At 54.2% G+C, this 18967-nt stretch overlaps 1 protein-coding gene across 4 annotated transcripts in view; it reads right to left on the bottom strand.

The window, feature by feature from the left end:
* Positions 1-18967, bottom strand: part of EIPR1 (EARP complex and GARP complex interacting protein 1) — a 121265-nt gene that overhangs the window by 81978 nt on the left and 20320 nt on the right. For 2 of the 4 annotated variants that reach the window (XM_042933779.1, XM_042933777.1), the window contains exon 3: positions 14300-14432. The exons of 1 other annotated variant lie outside the window; for it this stretch is intronic. In XM_042933779.1, the coding sequence (XP_042789713.1) occupies positions 14300-14432 (133 nt within the window). Of the gene's footprint in view, positions 1-14299; positions 14433-14543; positions 14668-18967 lie in introns of all 4 variants that reach the window. One more of the 4 variants, XM_042933780.1, reaches the window with a different exon arrangement.

Below are 18967 nucleotides of genomic sequence, written 5' to 3'. Positions count from 1 at the left end.
CAGATTTCAGCCAGGCATCCGCGTGCTACACCCATGGCCACACCTCCTACCGAACTGTCCCCAGGCCGAATCCCCTGCCGGGTCCCTCCCGACCACACCTGTCCAATCCCACTCCAGTCTCAGTGGTGAGCAAGTGAAATGCCTCAGCCCAACAGGCGGCGGGCCTCCAAGGTCTGGCCTTTACTCCAACACACAAAAGCGAAGCTTGGGCCCCTTTCAAGGAACCACGTCGTGAAATGACAGGAACGCAGTAAGGGCCGCACAGGTTACCCAACATTGGGTCTGAGAACCGAATCCAGATGAAACCCTCTCCCCAAACCTCCTGTGTAAGTAAATGGATCAATCAAATAATCCACAGCTGTTACAGGCTGAGTTGGGTCCCGCAAAATTCACATGGTGCAGCCCTAACCCCGGTGTCTGAGAACGTGATGTATTTGGAGACACGGCCCTGAAGTTAAGTGAGGTCATCTGGGTGGGCTCTAATCCAGCGGAAGAGAAGACAAAGACACAGACACACAGGGGACGACCACGTGAGGACACAGGGAGCAGGAGGCCGGTCTGTCCCCGTGACCCAAGGAGACTAAGATACGGCCAGACGCCTTCAGACAGGAATGATCTAGAGGTCGGTCTGGCCTCGCCACCCGTGGCCGCTAACCGCTCCCTCTCTGCCACAGGGAGAAGGTGAGAAGGAGGGCGGAGAGCAGACCAGCAGCCTGTGGAAGAACAAAGCAGATCGCATATCTGGGGTGGCGGCAGGAATGTGGCACAGTATTTTTTACAGTCTTACTGGAAAAATGAATTCAAACTGAGCTTTGTCTAAGCACCCCCTCGCGGTTTGGAACCCGGAGGAAGGACATAAACGAAGCGTGCTGATAAATGACGGGGCATTAAGCTGCTAGGAGGTGTCCAGCGGGCTGCTCTGGGGATCGAGTCTTATTTAACATCTTCATTAGCGATCTGGAAGGAGCAGTAAACAGCACATTAATTAAATTTCCAGATGATGCTAAATTTGGAGGTGCTACAGAAAGTCAATGAGGGCAGAGATACGATGCAGATGGGACCCAAAGAGGTTAGTCAGGAGTGTAAGACACAGTTCAGCACAGGATCTCAAAAAAAAAAGAAGCTAATTAAAACACGCCCTGTATTCTGGAATCCTGCCTCATTTCTAGAAGATGACTGCGTGAGAACAATGAAGGCATCCTGTGCTGTCCGGACCCTCAGCATTCAAGCCCTCACTGTCCAGGACCAGACATCTAAGGGACTCAGCCATGCTCAGAGGACCCTGACAGTCCGAATGTCCTGACCTGCTGTTCAAAACTCATAAGCCAAAACAGATTCTGGTAACAGAGTCAGTCACCTGAATCCCCAAGCGTGCGTCCAAAGTCAGACTGCACCGATAAACCTGTCCGAGTGCTTGGCAGCCCCAATCTGGAAGGACAGGACGTCCTGCTTACAGTCAGGGACCCTGTGCCGACAGGGATAATGCCAAAGAAGTGAGGACGCTGGGACCTACCCCAGCTACAAGACATCTGGGGCTATAAAATAGAACTATATTTCTGCAGAGACAAAGGGACCTGTGCTTAAGATCTTCGATCTCACTGGCCTCTGAGCTCTAATATTTGTACGTCGTTACAAACATCACTCAAAAGTGGTGACCACGATATCTCTATCCTTCATGACAAAACCAAGAAGTAAACACTTTTATTACAGGGCATGTTTACACAACTCTTCCCCCAGAAACAACAACCTTAAAGCCTAATAACCTGTAAGGCAGGTACTCTGGAACCAAGCTGCACACATCCAAATCCTGGTTCCACTACTAACAGGTGCTGCTAGCCTGGCAAATCACATTAACAAATTCCTCGCTGGAAATATGCGAACAACAGAAGAATAAACTGGATACTCTGCTGTCCGCATGTTCACTGCAGCTTGACTTCCAACAGCCCAGACGTGGAAACGATCTGTGTCCACAGAAGGATGAACGATGGATGAACGAATAGAGACGGTGACGTGAGTGTGAGTGTGAGTGTGTGTGTGTGTGTGTGTGTGTGTACCACAATGTGTATACGTACATTTATGTATATGTGTGTGTACCACAATGTGTTTATGTATATCTACGTATATGTGTGTGTTTATACCACAATGTGTACATGTACACCTACGTATGTGTGTATACCACAATATGTATACGTACATCTACGTATACGTGTTGTACAATGTGTATATGTGTATCTACGTATGTGTGTATACAATATGTATATGTATATCTACATATGTGTATATGCCATAATGTGAATATGTACATCTACGTTATATGTGTGTATGTGTGTACTTCAATGTGTATATGTACATCTACGTATGTGTGTGTATACCACAATGTGCATACGTACATCTACATGTATGTGTGTGTATACCACAATGTGTATATGTACATCTACGTATATGTGTGTATACCACAATGTGTATATGTACATCTACGTATATGTGTGTGTACCACATGTGTTTATGTATATCTTCGTATACGTGTGTTTATACCACAATGTGTACATGTACACCTACGTATGTGTGTATACCACAATATGTATACATACATCTATGTATATGTGTGTGTACCACAATGTGTGTATGTGTATCTACATATGTGTGTATACCACAATATATATATGTATATCTACGTGTGTGTATATGCCATAATGTGAATATGTACATCTACGTATATGTGTGTGTATACCACAATGTGCATATGTACATCTACGTATGTGTGTGTATACCACAATGTGCATACGTACATCTATATATGTGTGTGTGTACACCACAATGTGTATATGTACATCTATGTATATATGTGTATATACAATATGTATATGTACATCTACATATACGTATGTATACAATACACATACATATATGTGTATGTATATATGTATCTACATACGTGTGTGTATGTATATAGACCTCTATGTATGTGTGCATATACCAATGTGTACATGCACATCTATGTATATTTGTACGTACACCACAATGTGTATATGTACATCTACATATGTGTGTACACGTATGTCTATGTACATGTGTGTATAACACAATGTGTATATGTACATATACGTATGTGTGTGTATAACACAATGTGTATATGTACATCTACGTATGTGTGTGTATACCACAATGTGTATATCTACGTGTGTGTGTGTATGTGTGTATACACATATAGTAAAGCCTTGGTTTGCGAGCATAATTCATTCTGGAAACATGTTTGTAATCCAAAGCACTTGTATATCAAAGTGAATTTCCCAATAAAAAATAGTGGAAACTCAGATGATTCGTTCCACAACCCTAAAATATTCATATAATTTTTATTACAATAGCGTAAGATTCCTCAAAATAATACAAAATACAAAGAAAAACAACCTGCACTTACCTGGAAAACCTGTGTGGCTGGTGTGAGGGAGACAAGAGAAGGGAGGGTTACTGTGAAGGACGACTTTCACCATCACTAACAGAATCACTGCTCTCTATTGGCTCCATGGAATCTTTTTCTGTGCAACTTTAACAAGGAACCTATCCAATGACACTTGCCTTTGTCTCCTTCTGAGGATTTTGCAGAAAAGTGGCATTGCATTGACGATCACCCCCAATCCCGCAGAAGGAGACAGAGACAGAGAGAGAGAGAGAGAGAGAGAGAGAGAGAGAGAGAGAACCATTGGCTCAGTTGTGATCATGTGACATTCCACGTCACGTACCACTCGTATTGCAAGACACCTTTCGTTTATTGAGTTAAAATGTATTAGAAATGTTTGCTCGTCTTGCAGAACGCTCACAGAACAAGTTACTCGCGATCCAAAGTGTCACTGAACATGTACACACACACCACATACAAGGAAATATGATTCCGCCATGTGTGACAACGCGGATGGACCCTGAGAGCGTTATACAGCAAGTGAAAGGAGGCAGACGGAGAAGAGCAAACACCGAACGATCTCACTTATCGTGGAATCTTAAAAATAAAGAAACTAACTCATGGGTAGGAGAACAGACTGGCTGCTGCAGGCAGGGAGGGGTGGGGCGCGGAGTCCGGTGAAGGCGGTCAAAAGGACCAACTCCAGGAATGAGTAAGTCAGTCCCCGGGGTGGGCGCACAGCGAGGGACTAGTTGACTCTAGTGCGCACTCCCCAGCTGCTAAGAGAGTAGATCTTGGACGACCTCATCACAAGACACAAAACAAAGCGCGTGTGTCACTGTGCGTAGTGACGGTGCCGAGCAGACTTACTGTGGGGACCGTGGGGATCCCTGCACAATACGTGCACCCAAGCGCACTTTCATACAGTGTTACACGTCCATCATATCCAAAAAGAAAAGCCGGGAAAACATTTTAAAGTAAACTTAAAAACTAGATAATCTACATGATGCACTCAGCCCCGGCCTGGTACCTAAACACTAAATGCTCAACGTCCTCGTCACCATCGTCCTCACCGTCCTGTGCCCACATGTTTACACGGGGACGGTGAGGGTAAAAGGCAAGTAATGACCCCGCGGCCCACGTACCCCACCCGCAAGGGGGGCCGGCCTGGCGCAAGTGTCTGGGCGGGGCCTCCCGCTCCGCCCACGCTCTACGCGCTCCACGCGCACTCTCCGCACGTTCTCTGTACACACAGCACTCTGCACACACACACTCTGCACACACACAGCACACTCTCCACACACTCTGCACACACTCTCCACAAGCTACATGCACAGCACGTACTGTCCACAGTTAGCACACACACTCCAGGCACACAGCATGAACACTCCTCCCACACTCCACATACTCTCAACACATTCAGCACACGCACACCATATACCCTCAACACACACCGGGCACGCACAGCTCGCAGCACACATACCACACACATAGCACGCTCCACCTGCACAGCACGCACACAGCCGATACCCCCAGTACACGCGGCGCACAGAGAACGCACGCGCGCGCACACACCCGGCGCACGCACTCAACTGCGAGCCCATCTGGGCTTCCGCCTCCAGCATGAAATCAGCAGCTGACACCTCGGTTAGCGCACAGCTATTCCAGCAAAGAGAGGTCCAGCGACTCTATTCTCGTCAGTCACAGAAGAACGGGAGCCCACAGAATGTTCAAGTGCTAAAATGGAACACAGAACGTCTTCATTTCAAAACACGCTTTACTTGGTACGGCGTGAAGACGAAAGACGGCTGCTCGTCCGTAGGACACCTGCGCGGACGCGGGCTCTCAACGAGCCCGCCGCGGGACGAAGCCGGCCGGTCCCCAGCCCCGAGGGGCTCCCTGGAGGGGCTCCCCAGGGGCGGTCTCTTGTGACCATCCCCAACTTCTTTCCTTTCTGCTTCTCCGCACCGGGACCACGAGAACACCTCTCACCTGTCCTCACCGCGCACTTGGGAAGAAGCGCTCCACCCCGTCCGCGCACAAGACAGAGTAAGCTCTCGCCGGAGACCGACAGCCCGCGTGCAGCCCGTGTGCCGCGGAATGACAGGATCTGGGGTGCAGGGCGCCTCCCCGGCTCCTCTCCTCAGCTGGCGCACCGCCTGACGGCGATCTCGGTGATTCCGCCCCGGCCTCTCGTGTGCCCCGCTCCTCCAGGGTCTCAGCCGTCATCTCAAAATTATGGTCTCCCTCGGAGAGGCCTTGAAAGAATTCTTCTCCAAGGAAAATCTACTTCCTCCCTGAGTTTATTTTCATAAAATAGCCATTTAAACTCAAAAATGCAATTTTCTAATTCGACGCAGAGATAAGATAACTGGTAAACGGCAGCTTTCGACAGAAGCCATGGCATCCTGGTCCACGGCTTCCAGAAAGCCCTCGTTTGGAGGCTCAGGAGAGCCCCAGGAATCGACCAGTGCAGCGTCCTCGTTCCAGACAACGGGGAAGGTGACACACCTGGAACCAGGCAGGCTGAGGACACCGCCCACCAGGCTCCCCCGCGAGGAAGAGAAGGAACAGAAGCCAGTCTCAGTTTACTTCTCGGGGGTGAAAATCTCAACCAAGCCCCACAGACATATGGGCCCTGTCTCGTAGAGTCCTCATCCGCGCCCAAAGGACACCGGTTCCTCTTAAAAACAAAGTGTCCTCACAGGCAATTATCCAGAGTGCCCAAACCGCGAGGGGTGTCCCAACACCCGACCCCAGAGTGGCCCACATCAGGGTGAGGCCCGGCCCACTCCTCATTCCCCTCCTGCTCTCCGCGGTGCCACGGCCTCAGGGCCTGCACAGAGCTCGGACTGTGCACACGTGGAAAGGATCCTGACCCGGTTTCGGAAGCACGCTAACCAAACAGGCCACGTCAGCACTGCCTCCGCGTCTGCCCCGTGGGCCACGGCTCTAGAGCCTGGTACCCGGACTCTCGTCTTTCCGTCCTCAACTTTCAGCGCTACGTCTCAAGCGCAACAGAAATTCCATCAATCAGTCATTCACGATAATTTTAAAATCTGGAGTGAGAACACATGTCCACGACCGGAAACCCCTCCTAAATTGATTTGTGACCTCGGGACAAACTAGGAGCATCCAAGCCCTTCTGTGCATCGAACTCCAACTTAACAGACAGGCTGTGTGCAACCGTGGGAGGTGCCACCCTGAGCCAGAATCCAGGGCCCAAAACAAGTGACACCCAGGAAGTGATCCGTGCCACAGCCTGTTACCGTAGGGGCTGCTGACGATGCAGGGACAGCGTGGCTGCAATGCTTTTCGTTAGTTTAAACGCAGGCGCTCACAGTCCCCATACCCAATCTGTAAGTAGCGGACGTCACCAACATCCAGGAACAATGAATCCTACATAACCTCTGACTCTGGGAATTCAGACACTAGCAGAGAAGCTAAATCACACCATGGCTCCTTTCTACTAAAACTCCCTAGCCACCGAAGACCCCGGATAATCTCTCAGAATGATACATTCTCATCCCGTCGCTGCAAGGATTCCACACGGGCATGCCAGGAAGCCTGGAATGGAAATTGTGGGGCCGGAGAAACGACCCCCCGCCCCCCCGCCCAGGTCATTGGGACCCAGGGTCCGATCCCCGAGCAGTCTCTGATGCGCCACCATCGGTGATGCAGGAAGCATGTAGCCTCGAGGGGGAGAAAGGACCCCAGCAGCCCCTGCGTCTCAGGAAGCCCATCGCAGAGCCAAGGGCCGTGCCCAACACCGTCCTCACGCCGAATTCAAGCCTTCGTGCCTCGGCACACTGACCCTCTGAACGTGACACTGAGCCAAGTCTCCCCGTGCTCAGGCTTCCTGAAATAGAAGGGGACCGGCCTTTGCCAGAAACACTTTTCTCCCTGTGAAGAGTGCACTGACATTCGCCCTTAGAGGCAGGACAGGTGTGGCGGGAAGGTCTGCGATCTGCAGGGGCGAGGCCGAGGCACAGGGCACGGCGCCCACCCCCGGTCCACCAGGGTTGGTCAGGTGACCTCTGTAAGTCTGTTTTCTCATCTAGGACATGGGGACAGGGACAGAAGGCGCCTCTCGTCTTGCGGGGGGTTAGAAACGATCCAGGAGAGAGCTCAGCGTGGTGCTCGGCACAGAGAACGTGCCAGGCATTAGCACACAGCAGGGATCAGTCTGCACACTCTCCCCGGATCCCGAGTCAAGGCCTGAACATGAAAGAAAACTAGACTAACAGCACCAGGGCCAGAGCAAGACAGAACGACGTTAACAAGTTCCATAATGACACCATCGCAGACGCTGCAATTCTCAGGGCAGTCCAGGGACGTCCTGTGAGTGCCAACAGCTCCGTGGAGTCGAGGAAGGAGCAACCCTCCCCATTCTACGGATGAGGAAACAGAGGCTCAGAGACCGTAAACAGCCCTGCTGACGTGCTGACGGGGGCACCACACGCACATGAGCTCATGAGTCACTGCTCTTGGAACCATTTCCAGCTTCTCCGCCTCCCGAAGGTGCAGCCAAGCCAAAGTGGAGACAGCATCTGTTTCCCAGGGTTTACACTGACTCTTCGAGGAGGCTTCAGAGATTCTTCCAGAGGACACTGTCCTCAGCCGGACTGCCCCAGCCTCACAGCCATCCGCACCCTGTCGTGCTGGCCCCGCTGAGCCGTGAGCCCGGATGGAGGGTGGGGTGGTGGGAGGAGGGAGCTTTCATGAGGAGCCGTTTCCAAGGGTAAGCGGGCGCTCAGGATGTGTGGGAGGGAGGGAGAACACAGGCAGGTGAAGCATGGGAAGGCAGAGGCTCGGGGGGGACACTCGGGGGGACATGCCGAGATGCCCCCTCTAAAGGGCACTTGCACCTGGGTCCCCACTGCCCACTGACACAGGTCCCCCAGCACCTGGGGTCTGGCCCTGCTCCCTGCTGCATCCGGGGCCTTGAGGGCTGAGAGAGTCCCTCTGGGAGCCTGGGGTCAGGGGTCAGGGGTCAGGGATCAGGGAACTGAGCTCAGTACCGGCCCGGGTAAGAACACCCGACCACCTGGGGCACCTCAGTGAGATGCTGGCAGGGAGCCTGATTCTGCCACGTGCTTTTCGAGCAAGGTCTTCGTATCTGTGACGGTATCTAGAACACAGTCTGCAAAGTGCAGGGAAGCTTGTAAATCGGCTGAGGACGCAGCCAACTGGGACCCGGGGTTGGGGGGGTGGGGGGGGAGGAGGGGGGAGAACCAGAGTGACAGGAGGACGCTGGTGCCCCCTGCTGCCCAAGGAGGGGCCCTGGCGCGCGCACACGCACACACACACCCCAGTGTAAGGGGACACACAAAAAGTACACACACTCACTGAGAAAACAAGGAAAGGAATGCAGCAAAGTCACAGTGTCTTTTTTTTTTTTAGTTCTTTGTGTTTCTTTATTTTTGAGAGAGAGAGAGACAGACAGAGCCTGAGTGGCAGAGGATCAGGGGGAGAGGACTCCAAAGCAGACTCCAGGCTCCGAGCTGTCAGCACAGAGCCCAGCTCGGGGCTCAGACCCACACACTGTGAGATCGTAACCTGAGCCGAAGTCGGCTGAGCCCCCCAGGTGCCCCTGAAGTCACAGTGTCTTAAACGAGCTGCGTGCTCAGCTTCTAGGCAGCGCGGGCGCTCCTTCTCAAGGAAACTTCGAGCACGTGGGTAAGAGCGGGACTCTGAGACAGGAGTCAGGACGCGCACGGGGCTCGTGCTCTCACGGAAGCATGTTGTCAAGTGCAGCCAGGAGGGGAAAGAGGTCAACGGAGTACCCGCAGTGCCAAAGGCAGAGCGCCACGAGGAAGACACATCCCGAGTGTTGTCCCCGTGTGACCAGGATGCTCCAGGCCACGGCAATACCGCCCCTCCAGGGTGAGCATCAGGGGGAGGACTGAAGGCGGTCCTCGTCTGCAGTGTGGCCCGCTGTCCCCCGAGGGGGCCCCACACCTACCGTCCGGGCTCTGCAGTACAACCTCCCTCCTTCCACGTGCCCTGGCTGTGCACACGTGGAAAGCTGTCCCCCATGCTGACACATCCTCCCTGTGAAACTATCAGCAACGGAAGCTGGCGTTTTGTTCCCAGAAAAACAGAGAAAGACCCAGAAGAGCTCACTGTCATGCAAGTCTGCCCCCACCACCCACACTCCGAGGACACGGCTCCCTAACTGTCCCGGGTGAGGGCCACCATCACATCGGCGGCAACCACAGCTCCCTAGCGACAGTCCGTGACAGTCCACGCCCTCGCTTGCTCCTACACGACACGGACGGAAGCCAGCACGGGTGGGTGTGACGTCTGGAAGCAGAGAAGCGGGAGCATTTACATCACGTTAGCCTACAGCCAGTCCATGGTCATTTGCTTGGACACCATGAAGAGAATGTAACTCTAGAGGCTTCTGCCTGCAGGTGGTGGCTACTCGGGCTGTACGAGCAGAGCTGCTGTCTGGCACCGCTCCTGGGAAGCACAAGACAAGGTACGCAGAGAAGGTCCTCGTCTGCATGTTTTAAAATGAGCTGCGAGTCAATCCAATTCCGCACTTTCACTGACAAGGCCATTGTGATGTCCCAATGTGTGTGAGTGTGTGTGTGTGTGTGTGTGTGTGTGTGTGCACGCACACAGGAGTTCTACCACAGTGCAGACTTCCACCAATTCGAGAGGCAGTTCGCACGCCGCACCACGTGCGTGTAATTTAGACACAGTTGTGCACGACAAACACGATGCCCAGATGCTGCAGGAGAGGACACTGTGCCACGTGGGTTCCGTTTCCTGACGCCGCACACGAGCCCACTTTTGCCTGGTCCCTTCCTCCTCCACCCAGTAAGATCCACGGGGAAGAGTTGCAGGACACAAGTGAAGGGGACGCAGACAACAGCTTTAAACCGGGACTATTCTCTGCTAGAAACAGGTCCCCCCGGCCCTGGGACCCGCCACCTCTGCCCGTCAGCCCTCCCTCCCGCTCTCCACCCTCAGCGGCCCCTCCACTGGCGGGAAGACTCAGGGCCTGGGGACATGGCTCGGAGGCCCGCGGTCTCTCGATTGAAAGACGCTCCTGCTGCCCGGAATGTTGCAGAGACCGACGGGAACAGAAAGAGGAACCAAGCAGGGCACGGACATGCGCGCGAGGGGCAGCAAAGGGCAGGTGAGTCTCTGCGATGTGGACACCCACAAGCCGGAAGACGACCACGACCGGGACACGTGGTGACACCTGCACAGAGCCCCCGACCAGCCCAGACGCTAACGGGGGACAGCACGATACGAGACCGGCATCGCTGGAGGTCAAAGGGCACGGTGCAGTTGCAGCCTTTAACCCAAGTCTGGGTCACCCTGGGCCTGAGCCACGCGTGACGCGCTGCGGTGCGGAAGCCTCACGGCCGGTGGGGAGCTCAGAGCGGAGCCCGGTCCACGCGTGTCCACGTGCAAGCACGCGCACGTGCACTCGCTCTGCAGCCTGCGCCGGGCACGAAGCCCGCAGGGCAAGCGTACACCCTGACTGAGCTGTTCCGGAGGCGTCTGACGGGAGCCGTCTGGGCCTCATGCCAGGTGTGGGACGTGCGCGGACGAGCGGTGCGGATCAGGTGGGAGCCACGAAGGGCTTCGGAGCTCGAGGGGCTGGGGCCGCGCGGGGAGGAGGGGAGGGAGAGCCGGAGAGCGTTCGCGGCATTTCTCGATGGCAATGAGCTCGCCCCGCGGGACCGAAACCTCGGAGACCTGCCTGTGGCGGGAGAGAGCTGAGCTCCCAGGACTGGGCCACGAACGCCACGAGAGATGGGTCTTTCTTCCCAGAGAGGCTGACGGATGAGGCAAGCACGGCACAGAAGGGCTGGCCGCCAGCACGGAGCCGCGGCAGAGCCGGCCGGGCTTCCGGAGGCCCCGACCGCAAAGCGCTCCGCCCCCGCCCACGGACAGCCGGGGCGAGGCCACTACCAACCTGGGGCTTAACCCGACAGCTGCTCACAGCCCGGCTGATGGCCAGCTCCCGTCTACACCCGGGACCTGGGACCCAGTTCTGCCAGGAAGAGGACCCGACACCCGGGGCGCAGGCCTGAGGCCCCGACAGAGAACCAGCGAGGCCGAGCCGCCTCGCGACCATGGGGACGGTGCAGGGGACGACGTGCCGTGTCCGTGGCACCTTCCTATGCAGCGCACAGAACCACAGGGGCCCGGGGACGTAAGTGCAGGCTGCCAGAATCCTGGGGAGGAGGACAGACTGCCCTGCACAGCCTGCTGGAGGACACAGGCACACACGAGACGCTGCCAGCGGAGGCCCAGACGGGGAACGTTCTGGAAAGAGGACGGAGGGGCCTCGTCACGAGGCAGCAGAAACCCAGTGCCGCCGCGGCAGACACGGAAGCGGCATGGCGGGCTGTGCGTGCCGGAGCCCCGGGAGCGCACGGCAGCCCGGTCTGTGTCTTGCTGCCGACTCTGGAAGGGGAGAGAAGGAACCGAGGGAGGGCGCCCACAGTAGCACAAAGGAAGCCCGATCGGTGGCCGTGAGCACTCGGCCCCTCCAGGAGGAGCGGTGGCTAACCTCACGAGTCTCGCCGTCAGGAAAGCGCGGTAAAGGGCTCGGGGGGGCCGCCCCATGCTCGCCACGTCCAGAGGAGAACAGGCCAGAGCAAGGGGACAGGAGGGGTCCGCTCAGGAGGCTGGAGGGCGCAAGGACAGGGTGCGGGCTCCTGCCACCCCTGCGGGTCCCTGGCAGAGAAGGGACCGTCTCAGGGCGGCCTGTGCACACGGCTTGGTCTGACGGACTGCGGAACCCAGCTCACCTGCCAGCTTGCACCAGACGCAGGGATGGGCTGGCGCTGGTCCCCAGCCCACGTGCCCGTGGCTCCACCAAGCCGGGAGGACAGCCGGGGCGCGGGCCCAAGAGCCTGAGACGGACGGGGGCCCAAGGGCAGAGACGGACGGGGCGCCGGGCCGAACCCACCCCGGACCCTCCAGTGGCGTCTGCCTTTAGGAACAGCAGTGGCCAGCGGCTGCTGTGAGTTCCCACACTCCCGTGTGGACAAAACGTCAACAGCTGTTACCCCACACCTGTCCCAGTGCCCTGTGACGGGCAGATGACGTCACAGCTCCACGGGCCACAGATGGAGGGGAGCGTGGCTCAGGCGCTGACCCGACAGCAGATTACACCCAGAAGCCACACGCACGCCCAGAGCTGACCCCGGGCAGGGGCCGTCGTGGCCGAGGGTCTGAGGTGACAACCGTGCTCTGCCCAGGAGAGGATCGTGGCCCCTGGGGCGGCAGGCACTGCTCACGTACGCCAGGGGTGCATGACGGCCACCACATTGGGACACGTTTTTGCAGCCTGCTCCCCACAAGCACAGACAAGATCAACGCCCTGCTTCAAAGGGACAGTGTAAGGTGCAGGTGCCAGGACAGCACTCCCGCGACCCTGCTGCGTCTGATGGCAGGGGCAACGGGGCCCGGGAGGTAAAATTAAGGTCAGCTGAGCTTAAGTTAATCAGAAGGGGAACCGGTCCCCTTTTGAAAGTTGGTTTGAAAGTCGCTTTTCTTGAAGAGGACCACTCTGTTTTCACTTGCAGAAACTTCTAGCGATCTCCAACCAAGGCAGGATGCTCCGTAAGGGCAGTGGAGGCAGAGGCACAATACCGGGTGACAGGGGGACAACGGACCTGCAGCCATGTGCAGGGACAGCGGGCCTTACATGGAACAGCACCGGGCCGTCACAGGGAACGCACTCTGACCGTGAACACCAAGTGCGCTGGGGCGTGGGGGCACAGACGTAAGTACATCCCAAATGCACTCCGGGAGGACTCCGGCTGTGACAGCCGGCTGACACGATGACTTTGGCCTGAGATACGGGAACAAGAAGGGGGCCCCAGCCCAACACTGAGGACGGGGGAGGAGGCAAGGTCGGAGTGGGCTCTGGGCGGCTGCTCTCGGTGGAATGAGGCAAGTCGAAGCTAAGAGTAAGAGATAAAGAACGCAAGGGGCTCAGGGGGAAAAGACCTTTCAGAAAGCAACTTTTTTGCCGCGAAGAAAAGAAGTGTTAAACACAGGTGCAAGTGAAGTCACACAGAAAGACCCCTACGGAGAACCCGTGGGAACAGACAATCTAAGCAGAGGTTTCTGGAAGCGGGGCGTCCCGGGAACCTGGCTGGTGACGGAAGAAGTCAGCCCCACACACTAACATCCGCGGCTGGGGCAGGAAGGAAGAAGGAGACAGAGTGTGGGGCGCGAGACCGTGGGGCGCTCACAGGTACCCAGCACGCTGCGTGAGCGAGGGAAGCGGTCTAGAGCATACACAGCATGGAGCACCCCTTATTCTGGCTTACGGAGAAACACGGAACGTGAGCTTCTTCCCCAAAGCCGGAATCTGAACACCACTTACTGACAGTGACAGAACGGACGATGGAGACGACGCGTGGCCGGCTGGGCGTCACAGACGTCTGGATGGACACAGACGTCGAAGGTCCCAGAGACGGGAGCGGCAAACAGCAGACCGGGCGGAAGCTGGTCGAGGAGCACGGACACCCAACACGCGTGTGTGCTGTGCGTGGGGAAGGCGTCACTGAAGACGACCGTCCTGCCCTCTCCTCACCCTCTAACGGGCGTCGCACGCAGGCAACGAGGCACAAACCAGCTGCCCTTTGTGAGCAGCACAGTTAACTAACTTAGGAGCACACCGACCTCTGCCCCTCGAGGACCCCCCGCACGTCCCTGCCCAGCCCCGAGGGGTCACAGTGCCGGGACGAGCCGGGATTCTGGGTCCTATTAACCGCGGCAAGCATCCACCTGCAGAAACACAACTTCTCTGTGAGCGCAGCACCCTGACCGATCATCACATCTCGTAAACCGTGCACTGATCCCCGAGCGACGTGAGGCCCAGCTCGCGGATGCGTGGAGCTCCCTGAGAATACTCACGTTTATTGTAGCAGGTGGCCAGCACGCCTTTGTCCGCAGGACTGGCGCTAATGTGCCAGATCTCACCCACTTGATGGAGGAGGACGTTCTTATTGATAATGTTATTTTCGTCATCAAAATCGATGATGTGGATCTGCAAGTACAATAAAGGAGCACATGAGCACCTCCCCTGCCCCTTAACTGAACACAGCAGTCCCAACTAATCGAATGCATCTTTACCCCTGCAATTCACGGCTGTTCTTACCACACTGGGAGCACACACTTCTGGGAGTCCACCCGACTGTGCTTGCTCGAAAGACAAGTCTGAAACGCCTGCAGAGGATCTTTAAGATTGCAAGCTACGTACCACTGCCCCATCATTTCCAGTCCTAAAGAAACAAGACACCTAAAGCTCTGTCCCCAAGTGGCTCAGTTGGCCAGCATCAGGCCCAGAGCTGTCAGGGGTTCCGCAAATGAGCCTCGAACCCTGCACGCGGCTTAGTGGAGGGGACGGGGCACAGGGAGCCACTGCCTGGGCAGAGCTGAGACGCCCACACCGTGCTCACGCCCGAGGGGGCAGCCACAGGGGTGGGAAGGGGCGAGATGGCGTGACACGTTCGCGCACCTTACACGTCCCACAAAGGAGTCCAACAGCTGTAACAATCACACGATATATACACATGAGAGTATTACATTTTAGCCACGAAAAGTTAAACCCGCTACCTCCGTGCTTTTCTGGATAAATTTTAGAGGAATAAAAGGATTTCCACATTCACACTTTTATCAGTACCCGTGTCAGTGAGAAAAATAAAACATTTGTTTGAAAAATAAATTTACACGAAGAAGATATTCATGGGTCTTCGTGAAGATTTGCATCCAGGAGCGCTCACTGTGGCATTATCACGATGAAAAATTGTGAGTCACCTGATGTCTGGCGAAAGGGAACTGTTCACATAAATTGTAGTATCTGACTGTAACATAATACCGTGGAGCCATTCAGCACGCTATAAGGAACTATTTAGTGCCACGGAAAAGGGTCCATAACATGTAGTTAAGGGGAAAGAACGAACCAAGAACTGTGTGCGTGCTACGTGCAGCTTTCGTTTAAAGAGCAAGCCCACCCAAACCAGAAAAGAACCAGGAGGTGAGCAGCGACCCCTGGGTGGGGGATAATGGCAGGTGTTCCTTTCCTTCTTTGCGGTTTGTTTGTGTGTTTAACTCCGTTTGTGTGTGATTAATATGTGTTACTTTGCAATCAGAACAAACATTAAACGCTGTTTTAAGAAATGTTTCCATGACATCCAAAAGCCTCCACATTCTGTACTTGTTCCAGAGAGCCTCGCTCTGTCCTTCGTGGCTTCCAGTCGCCCTGAGGGACAGCTCCAGACTCAGAATTCAAATTCCACCACCGACACCACAAGCCAGTGGGACCCCGTGCCTCAGTTTCTCACATGCACACAGAGGACAGAGGATCGTGGGAAACCAAAGCCATGCCCAGCTTGGCACAGTGAAGCCAGTGGCGGCTCGACCTGCCCCCCTCTTCTGGGGGGAAGAGGTTAAAAATCAGTCCTGCTGTTTTTATTTTTAAAACTACTTTCCGTAAGTTTCTCCTGCACTCAGCACAGTGCAGTTTTCATGGTGGGCTCAAAATTTACAGATTATATGTGTGTTAGATGTGGGGCCACTATGATATGTCACTTTTTTTTTTAATTTTTTTTTAATTTTTTTTTTTAATTTTTTTTTTAATGTTTATTCATTTTTGAGACAGAGAGAGACAGAGCATGGATGGGGAAGAATCTGAAGCAGGCTCCAGGCTCTGCACTGTCAGCACAGAGCCCGACGCGGGGCTCGAACTCACGGACTGTGAGATCATGACCTGAGCCAAAGTCGGACGCTTAACCGACTGAGCCACCCAGGCGCCCCTAATGTTTATTTTTGAGAGAGAGGGAGACAGACAGAGCATAAGCAGGGGAGGGGCAGAGAGAGAGGGAGACACAGAATCTGAAGCAGGCTCCAGGCTCCGAGCTGTCAGCACAGAGTCGAATGCGGGGCTCAAATCCACAAACCGCAAGATCAGGACCTGAGCCAAGGTCAGACGCTTAACTGACTGAGACACCCGGGCGCCCCTGTATCTGATGACTTAAAAATTTTGAGGTAAGAATTCCGTGATGCCAACCGAGTGGTGACGACCCATACCGGCAAGGGTGTGGTAAAATCAATACATGTCGTACATCTGAAGAATTCTTTCAAAAGATGTATTACAAAATGTTAATAGGAACTATACAAATGATTAAATTGAAATAATTTGATTTCTTGAACTCTATCTCAAAGAATAAATGAACAACAAAAATTACGGAGCATCATGTAGCTTTAACATGATAAATGGGGTGCCTGGGGGGCCCAGTCCGTTGAGCATCCGACTTCGGCTCCGGTCATGATCTCACAGCTCACGAGTTCGAGCCCCGCATCGGGCTCGGTGCTCACAGCTCGGAGCCTGGAGCCTGCTTCGGATTCTGTGTCTCCCTCTCTCTCCGCCCCCCTCCCCCACCTCGAGTTCTGTCTCTCTCTCTCTCAAAAATAAACATTTAAAAAAAATTTTTTTTTAGTCATGATAAAGAGCAATTATAAATACCAAAAATGTTATGAAAGCATTAAATGTTACAAGCAGAAGAGAAAATGGCATGCAATTATATAAAAGTCACACGTGAACACAGAGGAAAATGCAATATACAAAATCAGGAATGATTTTTGTGTTGTTAGGGTGAACGGGAATTCTTTTTCTCCATTAACACTGAAACATGAACGAACACATGCACCTGCACTGTTTCCTGTTCTCTCATCAATCCCTCTGCCGTGCACTAAAGCGCCAGGAGCCCCTTGCAGTGACACCACCAGAGCTCTGGCTTCAGAATTCCCGTTTGCTGGCTCAGCTGACCCCTCCCCCGCAAGAAAGCCCACGCATCCGCCCCACGCCGGCTCCCGGCGCCCTGAGTGCTGGCCTTCTCCCCTTCTGCCCAGCACTTGTGGCCGCCCGGCTCTCCTGCCCAGGCCACCTCACCCGCTGCTACAGGTCCTTCTCATCTGGGGAAGGGTCTTCCCTCCCGACAGCTCTCCGGTGCGGACACGAGGCACATGCTGTCCACGGGCTCCAGCGCTTGAGCAAAGTTGGCTCCAGGCTCCTCTCTGCACTTCCGGGCACACGGACGCAGCAGGGAGGAGGCACGAGCCCGTCTCTCCCGCTCTGACACGCCGTAATACTACAGCCCTTAACCTTCATCTTCAAGCTCGATGGTCCTAAGACCCTTCCACGTATCCTCCTTTATGGTGGGTTCACAGGCAGGCCCAAAGGATACATCTTCACGGAATGTTTTAATCTGGGTATGTTCAGAAAGGACACTTGAGACATCACCCCCGTAAACAAGTGAAGTAGTAATGGCTAATACGTACAATGCACCCGGCACTGTGCTCTTTCTACAGGATCCTTAAAAGAGCCGTACGTGATTATTAGCCACCATCTACAGGCGAAGGAACCCAGGTCTTGAAGTAGTGTGTCACATCCAGTTAGAAACAGGATTCCAGACCATGGCTCTGAACCCCCATTCTATCCAGGGTGCTTGGAGCGCCGTGCCCTCCCCAGGGCTCTGCACCGCAGCAGGTGAGCAAGGACGAGCCCCTGACGTCAGAGAAGGAGACCGACTATACCGTAAACGGTTTATTCTCAGGGCACCACCCTCTAGCCAGCTTTCACTACTGGACTTAGAAAGAAACATTCTGTCGAATAGACATACGCAGTTACGGGCCAGTTACGAAAAATTACGGTGAAGAAAACACTATAATTAGGGAGTGCAAAAGATTATTGGAGCACAAAAGAAAGACCGATTAATAGTTAGATACGAAGGTCAGGCAGACACGTGGCTGTCTGGGGAGTAAAATGCTACTTTAAAATCTTCATGAGTGTTCAAAATGTTGTAATGGCTAATAATGAAGATCACACTCATATATTTTGAATTACCATTGTTAAATTTTTTAAAGTTGGATTTACTAGTAGGGCTAAGGGCACAGATGACTCTCTACAAAAAGTTAGGCATGAGAGTTATAAAATTTATTACAAAGCCCATAAAGATGATGCTAATCCTCCATCACTTTCCTAGAAGATCACGGTGTCCGTCTGAGCATGTGACTCCAAGCCAGGGCACTGTCTCTCCATTTCACCTCTCTGATTGAACTGAAGGTAAACAAACTCTTACAAATTTTAAAAAAAAAGAAGAAGAATTAAAAATATGGATAAAATCAGAACTAGAAAATGGAAAGCTCCCCTTAGGGAAAGTTGAGGATCCAACGGCTTCCCCGGGGCACGTCTCCCTGCCCCTGGCCGCAGCCCTCCCCAGGGGTGAGCTGAACCACCGTGATAAAAGACTCAGCTCGCCCGCCCACGGGGGACTTCACGCCACGGCCTCACCGGGACGGGTCCCGGCCACGCTGTCGTCAACAGGCTGCTTGGAACGCCGCAGGGGCCAGGACCTGGATTCGGGTCTCACACCACCAGTTTTCCTCGCTCTGGGCTCGAGAAGCCCTGCAAACTCCGCTTCCTCTGCTGCAGTCCGTCTGTCTTCAGGGTGAAATACTGAACGCAAAGGGGTCCGACCAGGAGGCCCGTGTTCCAGTTGTGACTCGGCCACTTCTGGCCGT

This window comes from Panthera leo, chromosome A3, assembly GCF_018350215.1.
Source record: "Panthera leo isolate Ple1 chromosome A3, P.leo_Ple1_pat1.1, whole genome shotgun sequence".
In the NCBI taxonomy this organism is placed as follows: Eukaryota; Metazoa; Chordata; class Mammalia; order Carnivora; family Felidae; genus Panthera; species Panthera leo.
The sequence above is the reverse complement of the archived record's forward strand: the minus strand, read 5'-3'. Positions and strand labels throughout refer to the sequence as shown.